Source organism: Populus nigra, chromosome 13 (genome assembly GCF_951802175.1).
Source record: "Populus nigra chromosome 13, ddPopNigr1.1, whole genome shotgun sequence".
NCBI lineage: Eukaryota > Viridiplantae > Streptophyta > Magnoliopsida > Malpighiales > Salicaceae > Populus > Populus nigra.
The window spans coordinates 5471376-5492708 of NC_084864.1; the positions used below are offsets into that span (position 1 = coordinate 5471376).

Here is a 21333-nt window from a genome sequence, read left to right on the forward strand (position 1 = left end):
TTATTATAACATAATGATTTAATTATCAAAAAAGTCACAATTTTTTTTTTAAATGCATTCTCGCTACCTGAACACACGAGGCTTGCAGCTCAGTGGCCTTGGCAGGCTTTGCCCTGCCTGTGCGTCCTGGGTTCGAGTACTCGCGTGTCCCCGCACTTGAGGGTTTAGCTGCTGTGGTCAATTCGTGTGACTTGTTCCGCCCCTGTCCCGGGTTCGACCCTCTATGTGTACGCCTGTCACCCCCGCGGTGCCTTACATGCTCCTGGGCTTGCAGGATGTCCAGCGGGCCGTGGGGAATAGTCGTGGTGCGCGTACGCTGGCCCGGACACCCCGCGTAAATCAAAAAAAAAAAAAAAAAAAAAAAAAAAAAAACCTCATAGCATAATATGAGTACTGTAAGGGCAACTTGAAGCCCAATTATCTAGACCATAACATAATAAGTTGTTAGGCCTGAAACCAGGCACTAACCCAATACAACCCATCTAACTCCTATCCAACTGCTTGCTCAAGGTCTCTCTCTCTCTCCCTCTCGTCTTCTCCAAGGCTCCAAGCACACCTCCTCGACAAGAAACCCAGCAAAACCCTCGCATCAGCTATTGATAAACCCTCTTTCTTCGAATTACGAAATTTAGAAGCAAAAGCACAATGGGTTTGACAAACTTCATTATAACAGTAGCTGGTGTAAGTGCTGTGATTCTTTTACTAAGGAGCGATGTGAAGCAATCTGCTACTATCTTTAGACGCAACGTCAAGCATATCCGCCACTGGCTCGAAGAAGAAACTGTCGCCGCTTCCAAGTAACCTCTCACCTTCCCCTCCCTCTCTCTGTATGACTAAAAGTGATTATGATGTTTCTACTATCTGTAATAAATTGTTATGATAATCATTATTAATTGTTATCGAATTGAATGATTTCTGATTGTGATGGGCTTATTTAGTTCTTTTATTCCTTAATAAATTTTTTAGATTCTTCGCATTGTCGATGTTTAGATTGGATGTTGTTCTGCTACAAATTTGATGAACTGAAACAAATTATATTCATTTTTTTGTTCTAAGAACTTGAATATACTTTTGGGATTTTTGTGTGATTGTTCTTGTTAGTGTTTAATTTTCAAGATATAGAATGGGTTTTCTTGACAAAAATTTCTGTCTAGTTTTGGGGTTTTATAACTTGGAACAAGTTTTGGATAGTAAATTAGCCGATGCTTACGGGTTCGAAGCAGGTTTGGCTATCAACTGCAATAAGCCCTGTCAGGTCTATTCCATTACTCTTGGCTTTCATTTGTCGAAGGCTTGGAATTTGACAAAAATTATGGAATTATACCAGATTCTAATGATCCCAGTTGCAGATGCATTGCCATTTTAGCCTCTTGTGATAGATCAATTTTGTCTTTGAATCTAAACTAGATTGTTTCGGCAGAAAGGAGTTCAAAACGTTGATATGAATTCATGACCAAAAGCAAAACCCATTTATAGGATTTGTTTATAAGAAATGTGGACAACTACAAAATTGTAGTATTAAATCAGGTGTTGTTATTGTTTAACGAAGAAAATCTTGCTTTGATATTATCCTCCTGTTTACTCTTTATGTGCTTTTTGCTTGGCTTATGTATACTATGTTGATAGGAGTCTTTTCCTCCATGTTTTAGTACTTAAGAGTAGGTTGTTGATGTATCTTATTTCAGGGCTTCGAAAGAGGCATCACCTAAGGAACTGGAATCGAAGGTCCCTCGAAAGGACATCCCCAAGGAGGACTAGCACTATTGTCTTACATCGAGTATAGAGTTGCTAATATTTCCTTTTAATTCCATGAATATGATGGTTTGGTTAAAGTCAAGAATTGATGTTGAGAGAGTCCAAACTTGATTTTGTTTTATCCTTCTGGCGGCCTTTAGTATGTTGATATGTATCTACCAAACTGACGATATTGATAATGGAAGTTCTGTTTTTGTTCGGCTTCACCATTTATTTGATGACTTCCAAAACTCCCATTAGATTTTGAGAATTCTGCTTACCACAGGATCATCTGTTTATTTCTTCTGTTGATTTATTTTCAGTGTACTAGGGAGAGGCATCAACCAAACTAATTCAGTTTTTTATTTGTGCTTGTATCATTGAACGTGCTCATTAGGCATTGGCTATTACTGCCTCACACACAACCAAACTAATTCAGTTTTTTATTTGTGCTCTTGGCATATGGATTGAAAAAGTAGTATAGGGTGCCTTGACATGAAAAGCTTTTTCCTTCACCCTGCATTGCTCCATGCATGTGGCCTGTTCTATGCCATAACTTTCCTCTTATTTGTTCCAAGATATGACATCGATATATAGTTGGTCAATCGCAGCTGTGTTTGATAAAGACTATAGTTGTTTTGTTTTCCTAACTTGTTTTTTGGGGGTTGTCTTCTGATTTGTGCATCCATGGCTAAGTTGCGTAAGTGCTTACCATGTAATGATAAGAACCTAGCCCCAGTCAACACTTGAAATCTTTTCAAATAAGCTGTGTGAAATATGGAGGTTCACTAAAAAATATTCTATAACTTTGCCAAAAAGTCCATCTGCTGTGTTAATGGTTGAAGGAAAACGACGACTTTAATGGTAGCAAGATAAATAGAATCTTGTTGCCAGAAAGTCCATCTGCAGTATTGGAGCGGTGGATGAGGACCCATTTTCGAGGAAGCATCACCGAATGGACTCGCAGGAAACATTCCATTGTAGTCGTTGTTGGTTTCTTTAGAATCCAAACAAGAAACTTATCGTCCTGGCAGAATTGGATGGATCAAAATGGAATGCAACAAGATGCACGAATCATGTAGAGAGCATAATTTAAGCTGACGAATTGACTGCAGCAGCTCCGTTGATTTTATAATATTGAGACAACAAAATCATCAAGTAAAGGGCAGGAACAAACTTGGGCCTGCTTGATTGCCCATTTTAATGTCTTTCACCTGGAATCCAATTATTTGCATGCTTGTAGGAGGAGGAGCAGGGCGTCGATATTTGGATGGCTTTATCGTTACTAGTGGAATACTGAACTGAAAGAACCACGTAACCATCGGAAGAAAAACATCCAGATTGTGTTTACTCTTCAAAAATATTTTTTTGAAAAAATTTAATTTTTTTTATTTCAATTTTTTTTTATTTTAATTAGTTTTATGCTTTAAAAATAAATTCAAAGAAAAATTATTTTAAAAAATTATTATTATTACAATTAAAAAAAAGTATTCACAATCATCTAGAAGGCCGGAACCAAGATTAAAAAAAAGAGGAATGCGTGAAGAATCTGCAGATTGGAAAGAGAGTGGATGAACAGAGCAAGCAGTCAAGTCAGGCAGACTCTCATATTTTATTCTGTTTTTGGAGTCAAAAAAATCAAAATTATTTCGCTGTTGGGAGTTATAATTAGATGAATTTTGATGACTTGTGTGGCTTTCAGCCAAACCTCTTGCATTATGAATTACTACTGTACACGCCTACCATCAGAGAAAAATAATTAGACACACGTGCTTATTAGTGCATTGATTGAGTGATGTAATCAATTTAGATTATTATGTTTGTGTTTATAAATATCATTATAGTTATTTTTAAAAATGTTTTTTATTTAAAAATGTTTTAAAATAATATTTTTTTATTTTAAAAAAATTATTTTTGACGTTAATGTATCAAAATGATCTAAAAATACCAAAAAAATATTAATTTAAAATAAAAAAAATTTAATTTTTTTCAAATACAAAAATAAATAGGGTCTTAAAAGATTTTGTTTTAATATTACTCTGATTTAATTATTTAAAGGTTATTTTCATGACCTTTCAAATATTCATGGTTAAAAAAATTCCTACAGCTCTTGGAACTCAATAATTAATTAGTATATCTTCCACAAATTGACTTGTTAATATATAACGTATATGCCCAAAGGAAACATGTCAGAATAGGCCAGGAATTGATACAATAATAATGAAAAATGAGAGATAATTAAGGACTCTCCATGTAAATTTAAATACAACATGAACACATGAGACTGATCTCGTAGAGATTCTCTAGTAATGGATTCGTTATACCAAAGGAAAAATAAAAACCATTCTAAATTATCCTAACATGTTAAGATCACACTAACCATATAACATTATATGAGGAAATTAAACAACTAATCACTTTTCTTTTACACTTTGCTATCTGCTTATTATTACAATATATATATATATATATATTGATGTCAATGTGTGCATATTTTTATAATTTTTTATGTGATAGGATAAGTGAACTTAGATTGCGTCAATATGACCCCAAAATAGCCTATTGAATATGAATGGTGCCTGATCTATTTTAGGCATAACATAACATAAAAAATAAAAAAAAAACACTCAAAGCTTTGTTTTTCATTAATTCACCATCCTCCCGATTCTATAACTCCTAGGTCCCAAATAATTGTCTTAGGTTTAATGATCCTTTTTGTTTTAATCAAATATGCATACACCAATTTATATCAATTTTAGCAATAGCACAAATAAATATTTTTATCATTAGAGACAAGTATAACGTAATTTATTTTATGTGGGATGTTTTAGAGTGATATTTATCTTTTCTTAAATGCAACTAGCCCCTTATCTAGAACTCTAAAAACCAATTAATTAAAATTTTTAATTACTTTAAAAACAGGTGTTGACTTTTTTTTTTACTCTTAATCCAACACGATATCTTTTACTGGAGAATAACCCATTATACAAAGTTCAGCAAAAAATGCATTTTTCAATAAATTTTTACTGTAAGAATTATAAATAGGAAGTAGCATGCAATCGTTATTGACTTTTTACCCCACGTTCAAAAAGAAAAAAAAAATTAGGGAGGTATGAGATAAAATAGAGGAGAAAAGATAACAATTTGAACTCTTTATAGGCAACATTGTTAATTTTTACTATCCCAAAACTCACAGCTAACTGAATCTCAAATATTTTTATTACAAAATGAATGATTTTCCATATGGTTCAAAACACAATTAAAAACTATTTAATTACTCTTATCTTTCGAGATACTTAATTTCATTACATATTTCTCGTTAATTATGATGGAGATGTAATTTATGTACTAGGTTTATCTATTGAGATGAAATGCTAGTGTTATTTTGAATTTACTAAGTCCGGGTAATGAAAAAAAGGTGAAGTGCTACAACAAATATTTCATCAATGAGCATGTATTTTATACTAAAGAATATGTTCAAGGTAGAAAAGCATATAACAATGAGATTTGTGTTAAGGGAACGATTTCTAATGAGTTTGAAGTTGACTACTATGAGAAGTTAGAAGAGATCATTATGTTGCAATATCATAATAAGCAAAATAATATCTTTTTATTTAAATGTTATTACTTTAAGATTTGGATATTTATCTCTCTCTCTTTTTCTAGTTTAAGATTTAGTTTGTTTTTTGTGTTGTCACGTAGGATGATATGTCATTTATTTTTGCTTTATTGAATTTATTTTACATTAAAAAGAGTGCAATTGTATTTTTTTTTATTGATTTTTTTATTGTTAATTACAATATTAAAGTTTTCCCATTGTATATAATTTATATTCTTTATGTTACTATTTATTTTTTGAGTAAAATTATGTGATAAAATTATTTGTACACCTCCAAAGGTTATGAAATAAAGTGGTTGTGTGTTTTTGTCTTTGCTGCACTATGTGTGCAAATAAGATTTGAATATTTTAAAAAGTTTTAAAATTATTTTTATTAAAAAATTATATAAATTATATTTTAAAGTCTTTAAATTTTTAAATTGAATTGATTTTTTTAATAATTTTAATTTTAGTACTGTCATGTAGAATGATATATCATTTTCTATGGTTTTATTGAATTTCTGTTATTTTAAGTAGGGCTGAGCATTTTCGGTCCGGTCCGGTTTTAGACCAAAATAAACAACCAAACCGATTTTATTTTTTTTTTAGTTTTGGAACCGAAAACCGGTTCAAACCGATTAATTTCGGTTCGGTTCGGTTCGGTTCGGTTCAGTTTTTTTCCCTTCCAAACCGGTTCAGACCGAAATTATTCCGATTGAGTTTTTTCTGGGCTTTTTATTGACCACATTTTTCAGCACTTTTGTTTCTGTACTTGCTTCCAAATCGATAGCATGAAATTTACAATCCAAATCCCAAAAGACAATAATGCGGACAATCTGAAAATGGAAGGAACATTGAGCCAGAACTAGAAGTGTTGCAGAAGTAAATCATAGACCAAAGAAAAGCAAATCCTCCCTGTAAAATGGCAAACAATGACAAACATCTGTGCCATAACTGAGCATCACAAGTATTGCAGGTTGTTCAGCTAAATGTAACAGGTTGCATGTAACTGCATCTTGTATCTCTTTATCAAGAACACAACTCAGCCCAGACAGAGCTCGAATATCATATTCCTTCGGTTGGATCTGTGATACCCTAAGACAGATTTGAGAGATGAAAGGGCAGTTTTGAGAGATGAGAGATGAGAGGCAGAGAGCATGGAGAAGAAGGCAGATTTGAGAGATGAGAGGCAGATTTGAAAGACAGAGATGAGAGGCAGATTTGAGAGAGAGACAGATTTGAGAGATGAGTGGCAGGGAGAGGTGGCGGCTAAGAAAGTGAGAAGATGAGATAAGTTTAGGGTTAGAAAATATGCTATTTATACTCCTTTTTTTTTTCAAGAGATAACTTAGTTGAACCGGTTCGGTTCGGTCCGGGTTAACCGGTTCCTGCATTACAAAACCGAAAACCGAACCGAACCGGGATTATTTTGTGATTTTCTAATCGGTTTAATCGGTTTTTTTTTCGGTTCGGTTTTTTCGGTTAATTTTTTCTCGGTTTTCTCGGTTTATTCAGTTTTTCAGTTTTTTTGCACACCCCTAATTTTAAGATTGCAAGTCTTCTAATAAGAGTTCGTGGGGTTCAATTCCCTATTTAATCAATAATTAAAACCCAGTCAATATATCTTCTTAGGATCTCAAGGAATGCTACGGAAGATTAATATTCTAAAATGTTTTTTTTAATTTGTGTCAATCTACTCAACACGTGGATAATTGCCTACCTAGCTACAAAATGAAATAATCTTAATAAGTATCTATAAAGATATATAATGTACAAAAGTTGAAGCTAGCTATAGAGAAGAAAGACTCGTAGAATTATATATATGGTGAATGCCACGTAGGATACATGGGGACCGTATTCAAATTCAAAGTTATACTAAAATTGCTAAATTATACTCATCTGCAGAAAGATTGTCAAAGGAAAAAAAAGAAGGATAATATGCACAGCATGATGGGAAATTAAGATACTTATTAAATCAATCTTTTAGTAGATGGTTGATAAGAGTTTGAGATTAAAAGATTTATTTTTTTTGTAGTTTTAGATTCAAGTCATGTGGTTGCTAATATAATGATCACTAAAAGTTTATATGGTCGTTAACTTTAGAGCTCGTGAGATTAGTTAAAATATGCGCAAGCTGACCCTGACACCAATGTTAATTAAAAAAAAAACACTTATTGAATGTGTGTATTTTACTTTTGTTATATAGTAATTAATTATTATATAAAAAAAAGACCTATAATGATTTTATATCAAATAAACGAAAGAAAAATCGTGAATCCCCCAGCACTGAGACAATGATAGACAGAGTAATTTGTTGTAATTGGACAAGCACAAGTTAATTTTTCTTTACTTCGACTGTTCTCCTCCATTTTTAGGTTAAATTCCAAAACCACCAACACAAAAGGAAAGAAACATGAAGGGAGATAGAGTACCAGTAATTTCGATTCGTTCATTGATGTTGAGCCCACCAGAGCTTAATTTATACATCACAAAATCCCACTAATGTGAAAGAAAGAAGAGAAGATACAGGAAACTTACCGATTACAATGTATTCGTCAGCTAAAGAACATAATTCCAGAACTTTTAATTATGATCTTCAGCCATTACAACCTTATTAGCATATGGAAAGTACACTCTTTACTATATTTTACATATATATATATGTTTTTTTTCCTTACAAAAGCAGACATGATTTTAACCTCGATCACTTCAAAAGGGAGTGTAGATTTGCATCTGGCTTAATATATGTTCAAAATTATCATTTGACTTCTCTATAGGATGGCTATGCATCCCTTCGTAAGTGGTCACGACAACGCCCTCATCTTTGGTTAAGCGTTGGACTTGCTTTTTTACAGTGCACCCTTGATAAGTGCATCGGTAATAGCTCCTGAAAATGAGAAATTACAATCAGTACACATCTCTTCAAATGGTTCATGCTGATGTTATAATAAAGAGTTGTTGAAGAAATAAATATATATAGAGCCAAATTGAGCTCGTAGCTCAACTAGCGTTCATACCCTCGATCTGATCTTTCCAGGTGAGTTCGGGTTTAAGACTTTTCTTTAGTTTGTAACCAGCTAAAAAACAAACTTGTGAAAAATCCAAATATTTATGCGCCCAGCTCAACCTTATTTTCTTGATACTTAGAGGTTCAAACGTTATATTCTAATTAAAGCAACTCTTCAATTATGGTATGGTTTTATTTCAAGGTGTAACAAAGTAAAAAGTTGCTTAGTTATTTAGAGCAGTATAAAGTAATGAGTGGAATCCATGGAGACTTGAAATCAAACCCTGCCGCATTAAAGGTACGGTTCATGTAATTATTCAAACGAGCGACACAAAAGGATGAAGAAAGAAAGAAATATGTGCACCTAGTTACAAGTAATCTAACATAAGATCTTGACGTAGGTGTTAGTCGAGGTCCTAAAGTATAGATTTCATCTCTCTATCCATTCAATCTAACAACTTTATTAAATTTGTTTGGAGATTTAAAGTTGTAATTGCCTGACAGTACCTCGTCTCCATCATGATTTGTTACTATTATTTGCTTCATGCATCTCTATAAATATCCTGGAGGAGCTAAGTTCCTTTACTCTTGATTGTGCCAGCGTAGTTTCATTTCAAGCTTAGGTAAGGAATGGATGTAAGCTTACGTTTATTAATACAAGATCTGGTTTAAGTTTCACAGACGACCTTCTTCATGACTGTTGATCAAAACTCTTCATGGGGTTTGATAAACATCTTTAACTCGAGAAACTGTGCAATTGCATGTAGAGACACATCAATGAAAGGCGCCATTCTTCTACTAGGTTTACCACAAATCAAGAAATCTGCAATCCCTGAGATTCGTTTTGATTATTCAATTCCTCTCGTCTTACAAGGATGTTATTTAAGAGAGAGGGAAGAAGACGATTCGGCAAAAGGAAGGAGAAATTAACCCTAAACCAAACTAATCACTAAAAAGGACCAGAAGAGATCAACATTCTCACTTCGAAGGATTATAAGAGGATATTTTTCTCAACATGAATACTAATGAATTCATCCAGGTTTCAAAGTCTCTCATCCATAACCCTAATCTGGAAGGAAGATTTTCCTATACACTTTCTGACCATATCGAGTGGGAGATCCAGAAGGACTTTGCTTTTCGGCCAAGCCGCAGAATGGAATTGATAGTGATAACTTGGATGCGCAGGCATACTTATGTAGTCTTAACAAAAATATATATAAATATAAAAAAAGGGAAATTATATAAGGAAGTTAATTTGGAGAGCAATATATAGTACCTCGGAAATTTGTTGTTCTTCACTGCCTTCTGTCCATACTTCCTCCACCGATAACCATCATCAAGTATATCAACTTGACTCCTCGTTTGAAAAGCATATCTGGGCTTTCTAACCTTCTTCTCCCCTTTCTTTTTGGCTGCTTTTAGCTCTGTTGGAGACCCAATACCAAAGCCTGCACCTTGTGAGTTAAGGTCTTTATTAATTTCGGATGATGTTCTTGATACTAGATGATAATTTTCTTTCTTCGATCCCAAGAACCCACTTGAAGTACTATCAGCTTTAAAGTCACTAAGAATATGAGAATTATCTGTCATACTTGAAGAGACAGGATGGTCTGATGATCTTGTCGACGCAAAAGGAAATAAAATTTGGAACTTTTCCATGGAAAAACCAGTGCTATAAAGAAGTTAAACGAAGAAAAGAAGGAGCTAGTGAAAGAAACGAAAAGGGTAGGTCTAAAAGGGTTGGGAGCTAATATAAAAAGGAGAGGCGGCTTGGTGGCTAGAAACCACAAAATGACACCTTCAATCAATTAATATATTGAAATAAGAGAAAATTCCAAATAGTATTTAAAAATAATGGTGTCGTAAGCGGCACGAAATTCTTCCAAGGTGAAAAGAAATTGAGCTGCTTCATTAGCTGGTTGATTAGGAAAAGTAAGGTGGAAAATGAAGGCGGCTTCATCATTCTGAATAAGACATTAATTTGTATGATAAATATTTAATTACTTGAAAGAATTAATATCTTGACCTCCCCATATTATTTTTTTATCATTCGATTTAAAATTTAAACCAAGCTTCGTTTGATATTTATTTTCAACCACAGTACTTAATTTACATCCATCCTCATGTATAAAAAAGAATTGTTTAATCCTAAGAGGTATATATAGTTTATTGATCAGACTCTAGATTTGATTCCTAAAATTCACTAGTTTAAGTCTTAGAAACCTCAGAGTCATTGAAAACTTATATGATTATTAATTTTAGAGTCTGTAAGATTAATCGAGGTGTACGCAACTAACCCGGATACCTATGTTAATAAAAAAGATTGTCTTTTTGGATATGCAAACCACAGATAAAATGCAATGTCAAATGTTCTTTATCAAACTAATGTAGCAAGCAAGGAATAAATTTGATGATCAAGTTTTCTTAATTCAAATTTGGGAGTCAGAGCATCCCAAAATTAAGTTTTGTAAATGCAATATCTGATGTGGAATAGTATCTTTGAATCACTGGAAAAATAAATTAATTTAATCTCAGTTAAATCCGAATATATATCTTAGCAGCGGTTGGCAGGACTGCTTATTGCAAGACAACACACGTGTTATAACTTTATTTATATAGGTTTTTGTATGCATGGTGGGTGCAGAAGGTTGCTGTCTGCGCATGCTGCCCCCGTAGTTTCCATGAAAGTGATTCAATTTCCCTCGTGGTGCATGCATCTGCCTGCCGCAACATATAATATGAAATCATGTGATTTGATTAATCTTCATGCTTTTATCATTAATAACTCCAACGGTTTATTGCTAATATGAACATGAACACAGAGATCTAGTAGCAGTGCCTTGGAGGGCCCGTGACTCTCTCTGCTTCCATCAAGAACATATGGATCGATGGGTGCAGTATCTAGGCAGCTCATCCTATAATTAAAGGCCATTTTCGTAGCATGAGATTCAGAAATCACGGCCTGCAATGTCCTAATTTTGACATAAGGGAATATTGGAACCTGTTACTGGGGACAGCACAAAGTGCACCCACAAATTATTAAACCAAACTAGCTGTTCTGGTTTTGTTCTGACAGTGAATACTGGTTTGTTGTTCGCTGCCCACAGTTTGTCTACAGTGTCATTGAACTTGGAATAGCATAAACATGGTGATCTTTTAGCCCAGCTTCTAGACCGAGCTAGATTTCAAAGTAAATAGGATGGAAGTTCAGATTAAAATCTAGTATGATTTTTTTTAAGAAGTAATTTCAAAAAACATATCGATTTAACATTTAAAAAAAGATAATAAAATGATGACATTTTAAATTCATGCAAGTGAAATCAAGTTCATCATAACTCGTGATTTAGAACTTTTTATTTAATTATATGATAATAAAAATAAACAATTGCAAAAAAAACAATGGATAAGATTATTATGGAAAAATGTATTTTTTTTATCAAATGATTTTTTTTTTGTTATGACAACAAAATGAATTTTTTTATAACAACATATATAGTTCATTGAATAAAAAACAACAAGAATCACTAAAACAATTCAAAAAAACTATAATGATTTGAATTAAATAGAAAAAAGTGTATATTTAAAAAGCCAAAACCTAATTATCTTATTAACACATTTATATTTTATTTTTTATAAGAAAAATATTTTTATATGAGATGCATCACAATTTAATTAAAAATTCATCATGATCGTGAAATTAAGTTTTAATTAAGATCTAAAAATCTTGAATCAATTTGTTCTCAGCGAACAAAATATAAGAATAATATATTTGGAAAACATATATAAAAATATAAAAAAAATTAGAAATAGATATTTTTTCTTATTTAATATTAATAAGCAAGTTATTTTAAAAGATATGCATAACAGACTAATACATAATTATCTATAAAGAAATTGATAATATCATCATAAAAAAGACTTAATCTTCTTAAAACCAAAGACATGATTTTTTATTAGCAGAACATCTTTTAAATAAAAGGCGGCGACAACTAAAATAAAGATATGTTAAGAGTTTTAATAATTTAAAATAAGTTGGAAAACTTATATTTTTAATTTAAACTCCACTTCCTCATTAATACATCTCAATATTGTTATAACAAAATAATATTTTTTAATCATAAACACTATTTTTTAAATAAAAACAAATCATAATCTCAAAATAGAGTTTTAACAAAAACAAAGTGAAAATAATATCTCAATATTTTGTATGTGATTGCATGAAAAAAAAAACCAATTAATGTGATAAAATCATGTCAAAAGTCTATAAGAAAATAAAAATAGAAAATCAAAAAATTATTTTCATTGAATATTTATGAGAATTTTATTCTTTTCGCAAATTAGGTAATAATAATTGAAAAATAAATAGTCATATAACTTTCATATAATGTAAGAGCTATGCTAAAATTGAGAATTAATTTAAATATTTAATATAATGAATACCAATCAATTATTTTTAAAATTAAAAAAAAAACATAGAAAGAGGCCAAAACAATTGGGCTCGAGCTAAAAAAAAAGATTGGGGTGCGTGAGCTTACAAGGCTGGGTCTATATACTTGACCTTTTTTTTCATGTTTAAGGGTAAACGACTCATTGTTCTTCTTAAAAAAAAATAAAAATAAACATAGACAACCTCTCAAAGGCTTTTTGGATCTAAGAATAAATTTTTAACTTGTTTTCACTTAAAAACATCTAATAAATCATTGAGTTTCTTGAAACACATAAACAAAACAAAAAATAATAATTTTCAATTTTTTTAGAGTTCCAAATATCTTTTTAGACAATCTAGGATTATCAAGGATTTATACAATAATTACCTAAAGATTAGATCTTCTTTGGAAGATTTGAACAACTTTTTAAGGTTGAGTTGTCGTAAACCACAAGTCGTCTAAGAGTTTAGCATTTAACAATCACTACAAAATTTAACAGTTTTACCGACGAAATTTTTCGTCGGTGTAAGGCACTCATTCCGTCGGTAATTATATTATCGACGGAATCACGGACGAAAATGATCTGTCGGTGAATCATTCGTTGGTAATGTTTTTTCCGTCGGTAAATCTGTTGGTATATTATTACCGACGGATTTACTGACGGAATTACCGACGGAATTTCCGTCGGTAATTATATAAAAACATTTTAAAAAAATATTTTATAAAATTATAAAATAATTAAATTAACATAAATCAACACTCTATAATATATACTCAAAATGCTTGGAAAAAAGAATAAGAAAATCAACTCAAACAAATTTGCAACAAATAAATAAAATGAAAAAATAAATTCAACTAAAAAAATTCATATGAAAAAAATGAAGTTGCAATTGCTAAAAATTTAAAAACCCCTATAAATAAATCAACTAAAAATTGATCTCATATGAAAAAAAATTCTCACAACAACATTTATACAATTATTAAGAACAAAAAAAATAAAAAACAAATAAAAAACAAATGTAGTGAAAAAAATCATGAAAAAAGAAGAAAAAAAGAAAAATCTTACCTTAATGTAGTTGCAAGTGAAGCTAAGGAGAGAGAGAAAAAATCGTAAAGCATATTAATTAAAAAAAACTAAGAAGATAAAAGAAGAAAAAGATATACCCCGAGCATGGAGGGAAAGAGAAGGGGATGAGGAGAGAAAAGAAGAGAAAGAAATAGATATTGATGTTTTTACATATAGTGAAGAAGAAGAAGAAGAAGAAGATGATGATGAAGAATAATAAGAAATGAGTTTATCTCTTATGAAATAAGGGGATCCAGATTTTTTATTGGGGTGCGTTAGCGACGGATAATTGAATATTAATATTTTGTTAATTATTCCGTCGGTAATTCCATCGTTAATATTTAATTTAAATTTTCAATTTCGTAAAAAGTTTTCAGAAACCGCCAACAATTACCGATGATTTTTCAATCCATCGGTGATTCCGTCTGTAATATTTAAATGAAAATTTTAAATTAATTGATTGTTTTTCAGAAAACCGTCAAATAACACCGACGAATTTTCAATCCGTCAGTGATTTTGTCCATAGAGAACAATTAACACTGCAATTGAAAAGTGAACAGTTCTGGAGCTCTCTGGAAAATACTGATAGAAAATTCCGTCGGTGATTCCTTTTGTAATTGACATGATGAACAGTGTTCACAGTTTTACCAATGAATTTACCGACGGATTTTACCAACGGAATATATTCTGTCTGTAATTTCGTTGGTAAATCATTAATTTTTTTTCCCATTGTAATTCCCTCGGTATATACCGATAGAATATTTCTGTCAGTAAAATCCCTCAGAAATTTGCCGAAAAAAATATTCCCTCGGTATTTCCATTTGTATATATCGATTTTCTGGTAGTGAATAATCTACAATATAAACCAACAATGAAAAATATTTTAAAATCCTTTTAGGATAGAAGGATCGCTATGCCTTTAGGTACTAGCTCTTTCATTTTATGTTTTCAAGTGTTTCATTGTCTGTACAACTCACTTTTTTTACATAAAATATGAGGCATAACATTCTATTTATTTTAGGATAATTTCTTAATTTTATTTAATCAAGTCTCTACTTGATTTTTTTAGGTCTAGAATTGAGATCCCTTGTATTAATCACATTCTAGTCCTCAGCTTCTAAAACTTATTTGAAATCAAGTCATATTTTATTTATCATTATAATTTAATTTCTGACCAATGGTTCCTAATGTATGTGACACATTACTTTTCTAGTATGTTGGCTCAAATATAAATTATAATCATAAATAAACTAGAATTAAATAATTTAACTTATTATCAATTCAATAATTAATTGATTTATAATTAAAAATCAAGTGTATCATCGAGTAACGTGTTATGATCCCCTAAATATTAAAAAAATTATATATGATTTGACTTAACCTTTCAATGATAAAATTTTTAATAAAATTATAATCTTTTCACCAAAAATATTTCAGTTTATCTATTCTAGTAAATCATATCAGCCATTATCATCGTGGATTCTTTAAATTAGAATTCATAGTCATTTTAAAGCATGTCATCGGTAACATTGTGTGGCGTAATCGATTCCATACTAATTTAAATGAAGCACGAAATCACAAGGACGTGCGGATTAGGTTTGGAATTTCCACTCTGTGCTGTACAGCAACGTTGCTTGTGTTTCTGCAATATCCCATGTTATCATGACATCAATGTACATGCGTGATAGCAAAGGATAATTGCAACTAAATTTTGATTTGTTAGGGCTTGATTGAAGCCAGTAATTAATCTGTATGGTGAAATGGAGTAGCGCTTACCTTCTTCGCTGGCTCTCGATTTCAGAGATTGTCATCATTTATACATACAGAAGATGCTCTTTGTTTGTCTGACCTTAATGCTTATGAACAGTACCACCACTGCCTATTCAAGGGACAGCTGAAATTTCCCGAGGGTGGCACAAAATTAGTCTAACCTTAATCATTCCAAACTCTGACCGTATATTGAACATTAGATAGCCGACTAGCCGTTCTTTTGAAGAAGTGAGATTTGAGGACAGATGACAAAGATCACCACGGGTACTCACCTTGAGACACTCGTGAAATCCCCGGAAAAAAAGCTGGGAATGATCTAAACAATTCGAACTCTGTCCCAACTTGACCTGTGTATTAATGGTCTTAACAATTCTCGATGGTTGAATGGAGCTCTCTCTATTAACAAAGTGCAGTCAGTTTTCTCAGTTGATATTTTGCGGAGTTGCCTGTTAAGGCATCCGTGGAGGCAGAACCATAAAAGAAAAAAGAAAAAAGAAATTCTGTCTTTGATCCGTTTTATGCTATTTTATTTCAAGTTTATTAGGTGGCCTGGAGAGAAGAGTAAGAGATGTGACGCAAATGGCACTTGCTAATGAATTTAGGTGAAGAATGAGAGTAGTTCCGAATATACTTAGAAGTCCATATTACCTGGAGATCAAACTCGCTCGGACAAGACACATAAATGACCAGCTGCTTCACTGATTGTCTGGATCAACACATGATTCTCTTCTTGATCCAGATTTTGCACCAGAAATAAGTCCTACATGTATGAGCGCATCCTAGGCCTAGCCAAGGACTGGCCCCCGTCAAGAAAAATGGTTGTCCCAGTCATGTATCTTGAACCGTCACTTATTAAATAGATGACGGTTGATGCAATATCCTTTTTTACATCAAGCCATCTCTGCATTGGCACTGCCTCTTTCACCAACTTCTCAGCCCTCTCCCTCCCTTCTGACACAGGATATGCATCTTCTAGATGCAAACCACGAGCGATTGCATTAACCCTGATCTTGTACTTCCCTATCTCCATGGCTGAATGCTGGAAGCAATAACCAGAAATGTCAGTGTTAATAATTTCTGCTCTTTCATGATATGAAAAAAATAACAATGCATCAACAGTGTGATGAAATGCAAACCATTTATGCTCCACGCCAGTACTCAAGATTGAACTCAAAAGATGCTTGAAAGCAAAACTTTGGAAGTCCATTCAACGAAGCGGTAACTTTACTTCGCATGACTTGCACACATATGATGTATCAGAAGAGGACAGACGAGATATATTCACGATCTAGAACCTAAACCGACAAAGTGGATGCAATTTTTCCTAAGTACTCATGTCCACCTTAAAGAATTCCGTTTTACCATTTAAAAGGGATTGTTTAGGACAGCTAGCCAAAAAAAACCCATTTTGCTATCCAGAACAAAGTTACAGAAACTAAATCAATCCATCTGTATTAACAGGACGCTTCTTCGATCAATTATTCATTTGATAAACCAATCTAACTGATCTTATAAAAAAAACACAGATATGAAATTGGTCATCATTATCATCAAACACATAGTACTCTATGAAATTTAGTTCCATAATCTCTTTCCTTACAACCTTAACCAGCAGTGCTGGTCTTAATCATCCTAACACAGTAGCACTTTTATCCTTACAGTAATGAGCATTGGTGCATGGCCCAGGACCCTAGCATAACTGTGAAGACACAAAAATAAATATGATTAAATACCAACGCGTTTACTTACTCTAACTAATTGCTGTATTCCTGCTGAACATGAACCATATGCAGCCGCCCCTTGATATAGTCCTCTCTCAGCACCAATTATTGAGGTTAGGAATACGATGGAGCCTCCTGAACTATAGTCCCTCATTTTCTTTCCAACAGCCTTCAGCAGAAACCATGGAGACATCAAATTTATTTTCACCGTCTTTTTAAACTCACTTTCTGTTACTTGCAAAGGCTCTTGCATCTTTCCTATAGCACAAAATTCATAGTAATCAATTCTCTTTCTTGTTTCCAAGCTCTAATTGCACTTCATAAATCTAACCATAACAAATTTATAAAACTGATAGTGTGATTGGAAATGAAAAAATAAAAACAAAAATGTGCACTTAAGCCTCACATTTACTATCCTGGAATCATTTCCACTCCAATAAAGAAGCCACTATTTATGTAGCACTGAAATAGGCAAAGAAGAGAGTCCCAAAGGCACAGCCTGGAGTTTAAGCTACCTACTTCTAACAAATTACAGGACGGAGATATAGGGTTACAAGAGCGGGCCTACTAATGAAACACAAGAAAAACATGCTGTAAAGCAGAATAAACATTTGATAATTTCTCAAATTGCATATTTTTTTGGAGATACTAAACATGTGTTCCCAGTAAAAATATAAAGCAAGAAACAACAAAACTCCACAAAATATAAAGCACTTGTTTATAATAGTCCGAGCACAATACAAAGATCATACACAAAATTCTCACAAACACACCAGGACTCTCATTGCCTATAACTCTTATATGGAAAGTGGAGCACCCATCTTACAAACACGTGCATAGAACACCCCTCCCAACTCAACTCCCATACATGTAGGTCTCATATTTTGGACGGCATGGACATGTGAACCAAGCATTCTATACTAACATAAGTTGGTGACAAAAATTTGGTTCACAAGGCACAGCTAGATATGAAGATAATATAAAACTTTGTCCAAAGAGGTTCTCAATCGATTTGCTGCAACTTGGTTAAATTGTTGAATTTACACTGTCACCACTGGCTATAGGGAGCAAGTTCAGCCAAAACCTGTCTTTACTTTGTAGAGTTGGTGTCACCACCAATGACATTAGAGATTGAGCCAACCATGAAGCCAAATTGCAAACGATAGTATGAGAGCCAATTAGACTAGAAGTGTACACTTCCTCCACCAGTTGTGTCTTGTAACTAACATTTTTTAAAATATTAGAGATGACTGGCAAAGGTGGGACTTGAAGTCGAGACCTCATCCCTTTTACTTAGTAAGAGTAGCATTGAGCTATAAGCCAATTGCTGTGACCAACACTATAAGGGAGCGCTTTAAGAGTAATTATTCACTGCCCCTGAAGTAATACTCATCCACTCACATGAAAGTGGGGTCTGTAGATGGCTACCATGGTGCGTCCCATGTTTATGTGAGTGGGCGCGTGATACATCGTTAGTGTCTAATAATTTCCCACACTTTGGACACTATATACTAGCATAACTTGCATAAGAATGCTCCAAATATGAATGCTATATTGCATATGTGAGTGTGTTCCTTTGTGCATTATGGATGAGGAGTGATGAGAAAATTAAGCAAGCTTGTGTTCAACTTTGTATGAGTTACTGGTAGAATTTGCCGGCAATTTTTCATTTCTAGATTTTCGCCATGCAAAGTGCCTGTATTTTCCCAAATATAAGAAGTGTGTCTAGTAGCTTATTGCTCCACCCTCGTATTTCTCATGCTTCAAACTCATTGTAACTGTCATTGCTACCACCCTGAATAATGACTATCCTACTTATGAATTGTGACTATTCTAGATACCAAAACTACTGCCAGCACCATAGATCTGTACATGTCTACTGCATGCAAAGTTGAAGAATCTCACATCTATCTTCCAGCTCAAAGAGAAAACAGTATAGATCTAATTAAATTAATGGCAAGGGAAAAGGAAACCATTACTTCAATTCAATTGTGGCAATTGTTTGTTCCTTTCTAAACATTATGACTCATGTACTTGTATTCCTCTTCAACTTCTGAATAAATTAATTGAATGATTATTGCGCCACCAAAATAGCAGGCCGAGTGAAGCAAAAAATTGTAGTCTGCATATTGTTCAGCTTGATTCTCCGATGTTTGAGTGTAATCATTCTGCTCTAAAGTCCTTTCCAATGTTGCCATTAATCCTTGTCAATTCCTTTAACAACTGGACATAATCCAATAAACACTTGAAGTTTAAAAGAGAACAGGACATGAGTTTCAGTATTGTTTCACCAGTACTTTTAGAATCCATTTAGTATTGAGTTGCGGTTGCATTCAAAGTGAATGTGGAAGAAAGAACAAACGGTCCAAAATCTGCTGACTTTTGGTGATGAATCAAAACTAAAATCTATTTTCAAAGGCAGGTTTAACCATAAGAAATCCAATTTCCTAAACAAAATTTAATGAAACAGTCAAATACCAACTAGTGCCTTATATTTTAGCTATGGGCGATTACAATGACGTTCCAAATTATTGTCACAGTCAAATATCATTCAACAACCAAGAAAAAAAAATGTAGTCGATCACTTCAATCATGAATGATGACGGAACAAAAAATAAAACTTACAACCTTTAAATTAAAAAACTCCACAAGTAACACCCAGAAAACTATGTTATGGTTCAAATTCCATCTAGTGGAATAGGAAATTCTATGGAAGCAAAGATTAGACTAGACCAAGGCCCGATACCCAGTTTATCAACCAAACAAGATAAAAAAGTATTATCTACAGTGTGGATAAAGATGAGAGAGAGAGAGAGAATTACCTTCATATGTATAGCAATGCACAAAAGCATCTAAATTTCCCAAAATTATACAAGCCTTATCCACTGCCTCATCAAAACTTGCCTCCCTTTCCTCTTCCATATCCATTTCAACTGCCTCCACTGGAAAAGCACCTTTGATTGCACCTGTTATCTCCTCGCCGATACTCCTTAAAACCTTCTCATTTCCCATCAAAACCAATCTGATCATACATCGCCAAATAACATATTATTCAATAAAACAATCAATGTAGTTGACTGTCAGATTGTACTAAAATAAAGAACACAAACATCTTCACCATAACTTTCAGTCTTTTCCTGAGAATAAAAAGTACTTCCTCTGCTTTTGTAAGCATAATAAAAAAAATCAACTGTCTATTGTAGCCCGCAAAGATTCCATTTTTGTTGAAAGAACAAATGAAAAGATTCCTTGAAAGGAACTATTAGTACTTTAGATTTCATGAAGGAAAAAAAAATAAACGTAAGAAAGTAAAATTCAAAGATTGAAACCATCATTTGGTAACATTCCCTTTGGCTTCCAAACTATTAAACTTGAAAGAAAGAACGAAACATATTCTTAACCTGCATCCTTGTTTAACCAAATGAAAGGCAATATTCTGTGAAATCTCATCTCCATTTGAAGTAAGCAACACTTTATTTGCCCCACTTCCCATTCTCCAATCCAAACTTGAATTTCAAAATCCTGTCAATGAAAACAACAACAAAATAATTCATCATCCAAAATACACATAATTCACGTTAAAAAGAAAGAAAAGAATTCTCTATCACAGAGATGATGGTACCTGACTCGAAACTAATTGAATGAAGTGAAAGACAAAAGAGTGATGTCTCGTCAAATGAATGAATGCTAGAGCTGTGTCTGTCCGTCTGTCACGAGTGGAGTTGTCTTCTTTTTATTTCGGTTCTGTGCTGTGCTGTGAATTACTTGATGAATAAAGCACACACCTTAAAAAAGTCGTCCTTCATTGAGTTCCCAAAAAGAGATTATCTCCTTTGAGTTTTTTTATCTATACTCTTCACAAGTTTTTGAAATTTCAATTTTCTTCGAAATGATGCCGTTTTTACCTTTATGAAAACGTAGCATTCAACTTGGAATGTGTCTGTGTTTGATTTTCTTCTCGCAAAGAAAATAAAACAAAGAAATGTGTTGGTGTTAGATTTTTTTCTCGA

General features: G+C 32.9%; 3 protein-coding genes across 3 annotated transcripts; 1 reads left to right on the forward strand and 2 right to left on the reverse strand.

Annotated features, from left to right (window-relative positions):
* The first annotated feature begins 471 nt into the window (after window positions 1-471).
* Window positions 472-1961, forward strand: LOC133671107 (uncharacterized). Its single transcript, XM_062091751.1, has 2 exons — window positions 472-797; window positions 1686-1961. The coding sequence occupies exons 1-2, from the start codon at window positions 646-648 to the stop codon at window positions 1756-1758; spliced, it is 225 nt and encodes a 74-aa protein (XP_061947735.1). The 5' UTR covers window positions 472-645; the 3' UTR covers window positions 1759-1961.
* A 5800-nt stretch (window positions 1962-7761) lies between these two features.
* Window positions 7762-10103, reverse strand: LOC133670352 (probable WRKY transcription factor 75). The gene is made up of 2 exons (XM_062090834.1): window positions 9616-10103; window positions 7762-8219 (listed from the first exon to the last, which is right to left on the reverse strand). The coding sequence occupies exons 1-2, from the start codon at window positions 9996-9998 to the stop codon at window positions 8042-8044; spliced, it is 561 nt and encodes a 186-aa protein (XP_061946818.1). The 5' UTR covers window positions 9999-10103; the 3' UTR covers window positions 7762-8041.
* A 6070-nt stretch (window positions 10104-16173) lies between these two features.
* Window positions 16174-21165, reverse strand: LOC133670999 (uncharacterized). Its single transcript, XM_062091614.1, has 5 exons — window positions 20946-21165; window positions 20725-20845; window positions 20146-20345; window positions 17352-17581; window positions 16174-16641 (listed from the first exon to the last, which is right to left on the reverse strand). The coding sequence occupies exons 2-5, from the start codon at window positions 20814-20816 to the stop codon at window positions 16363-16365; spliced, it is 801 nt and encodes a 266-aa protein (XP_061947598.1). The 5' UTR covers window positions 20817-20845; window positions 20946-21165; the 3' UTR covers window positions 16174-16362.
* Between the last annotated feature and the right edge of the window lie 168 nt (window positions 21166-21333).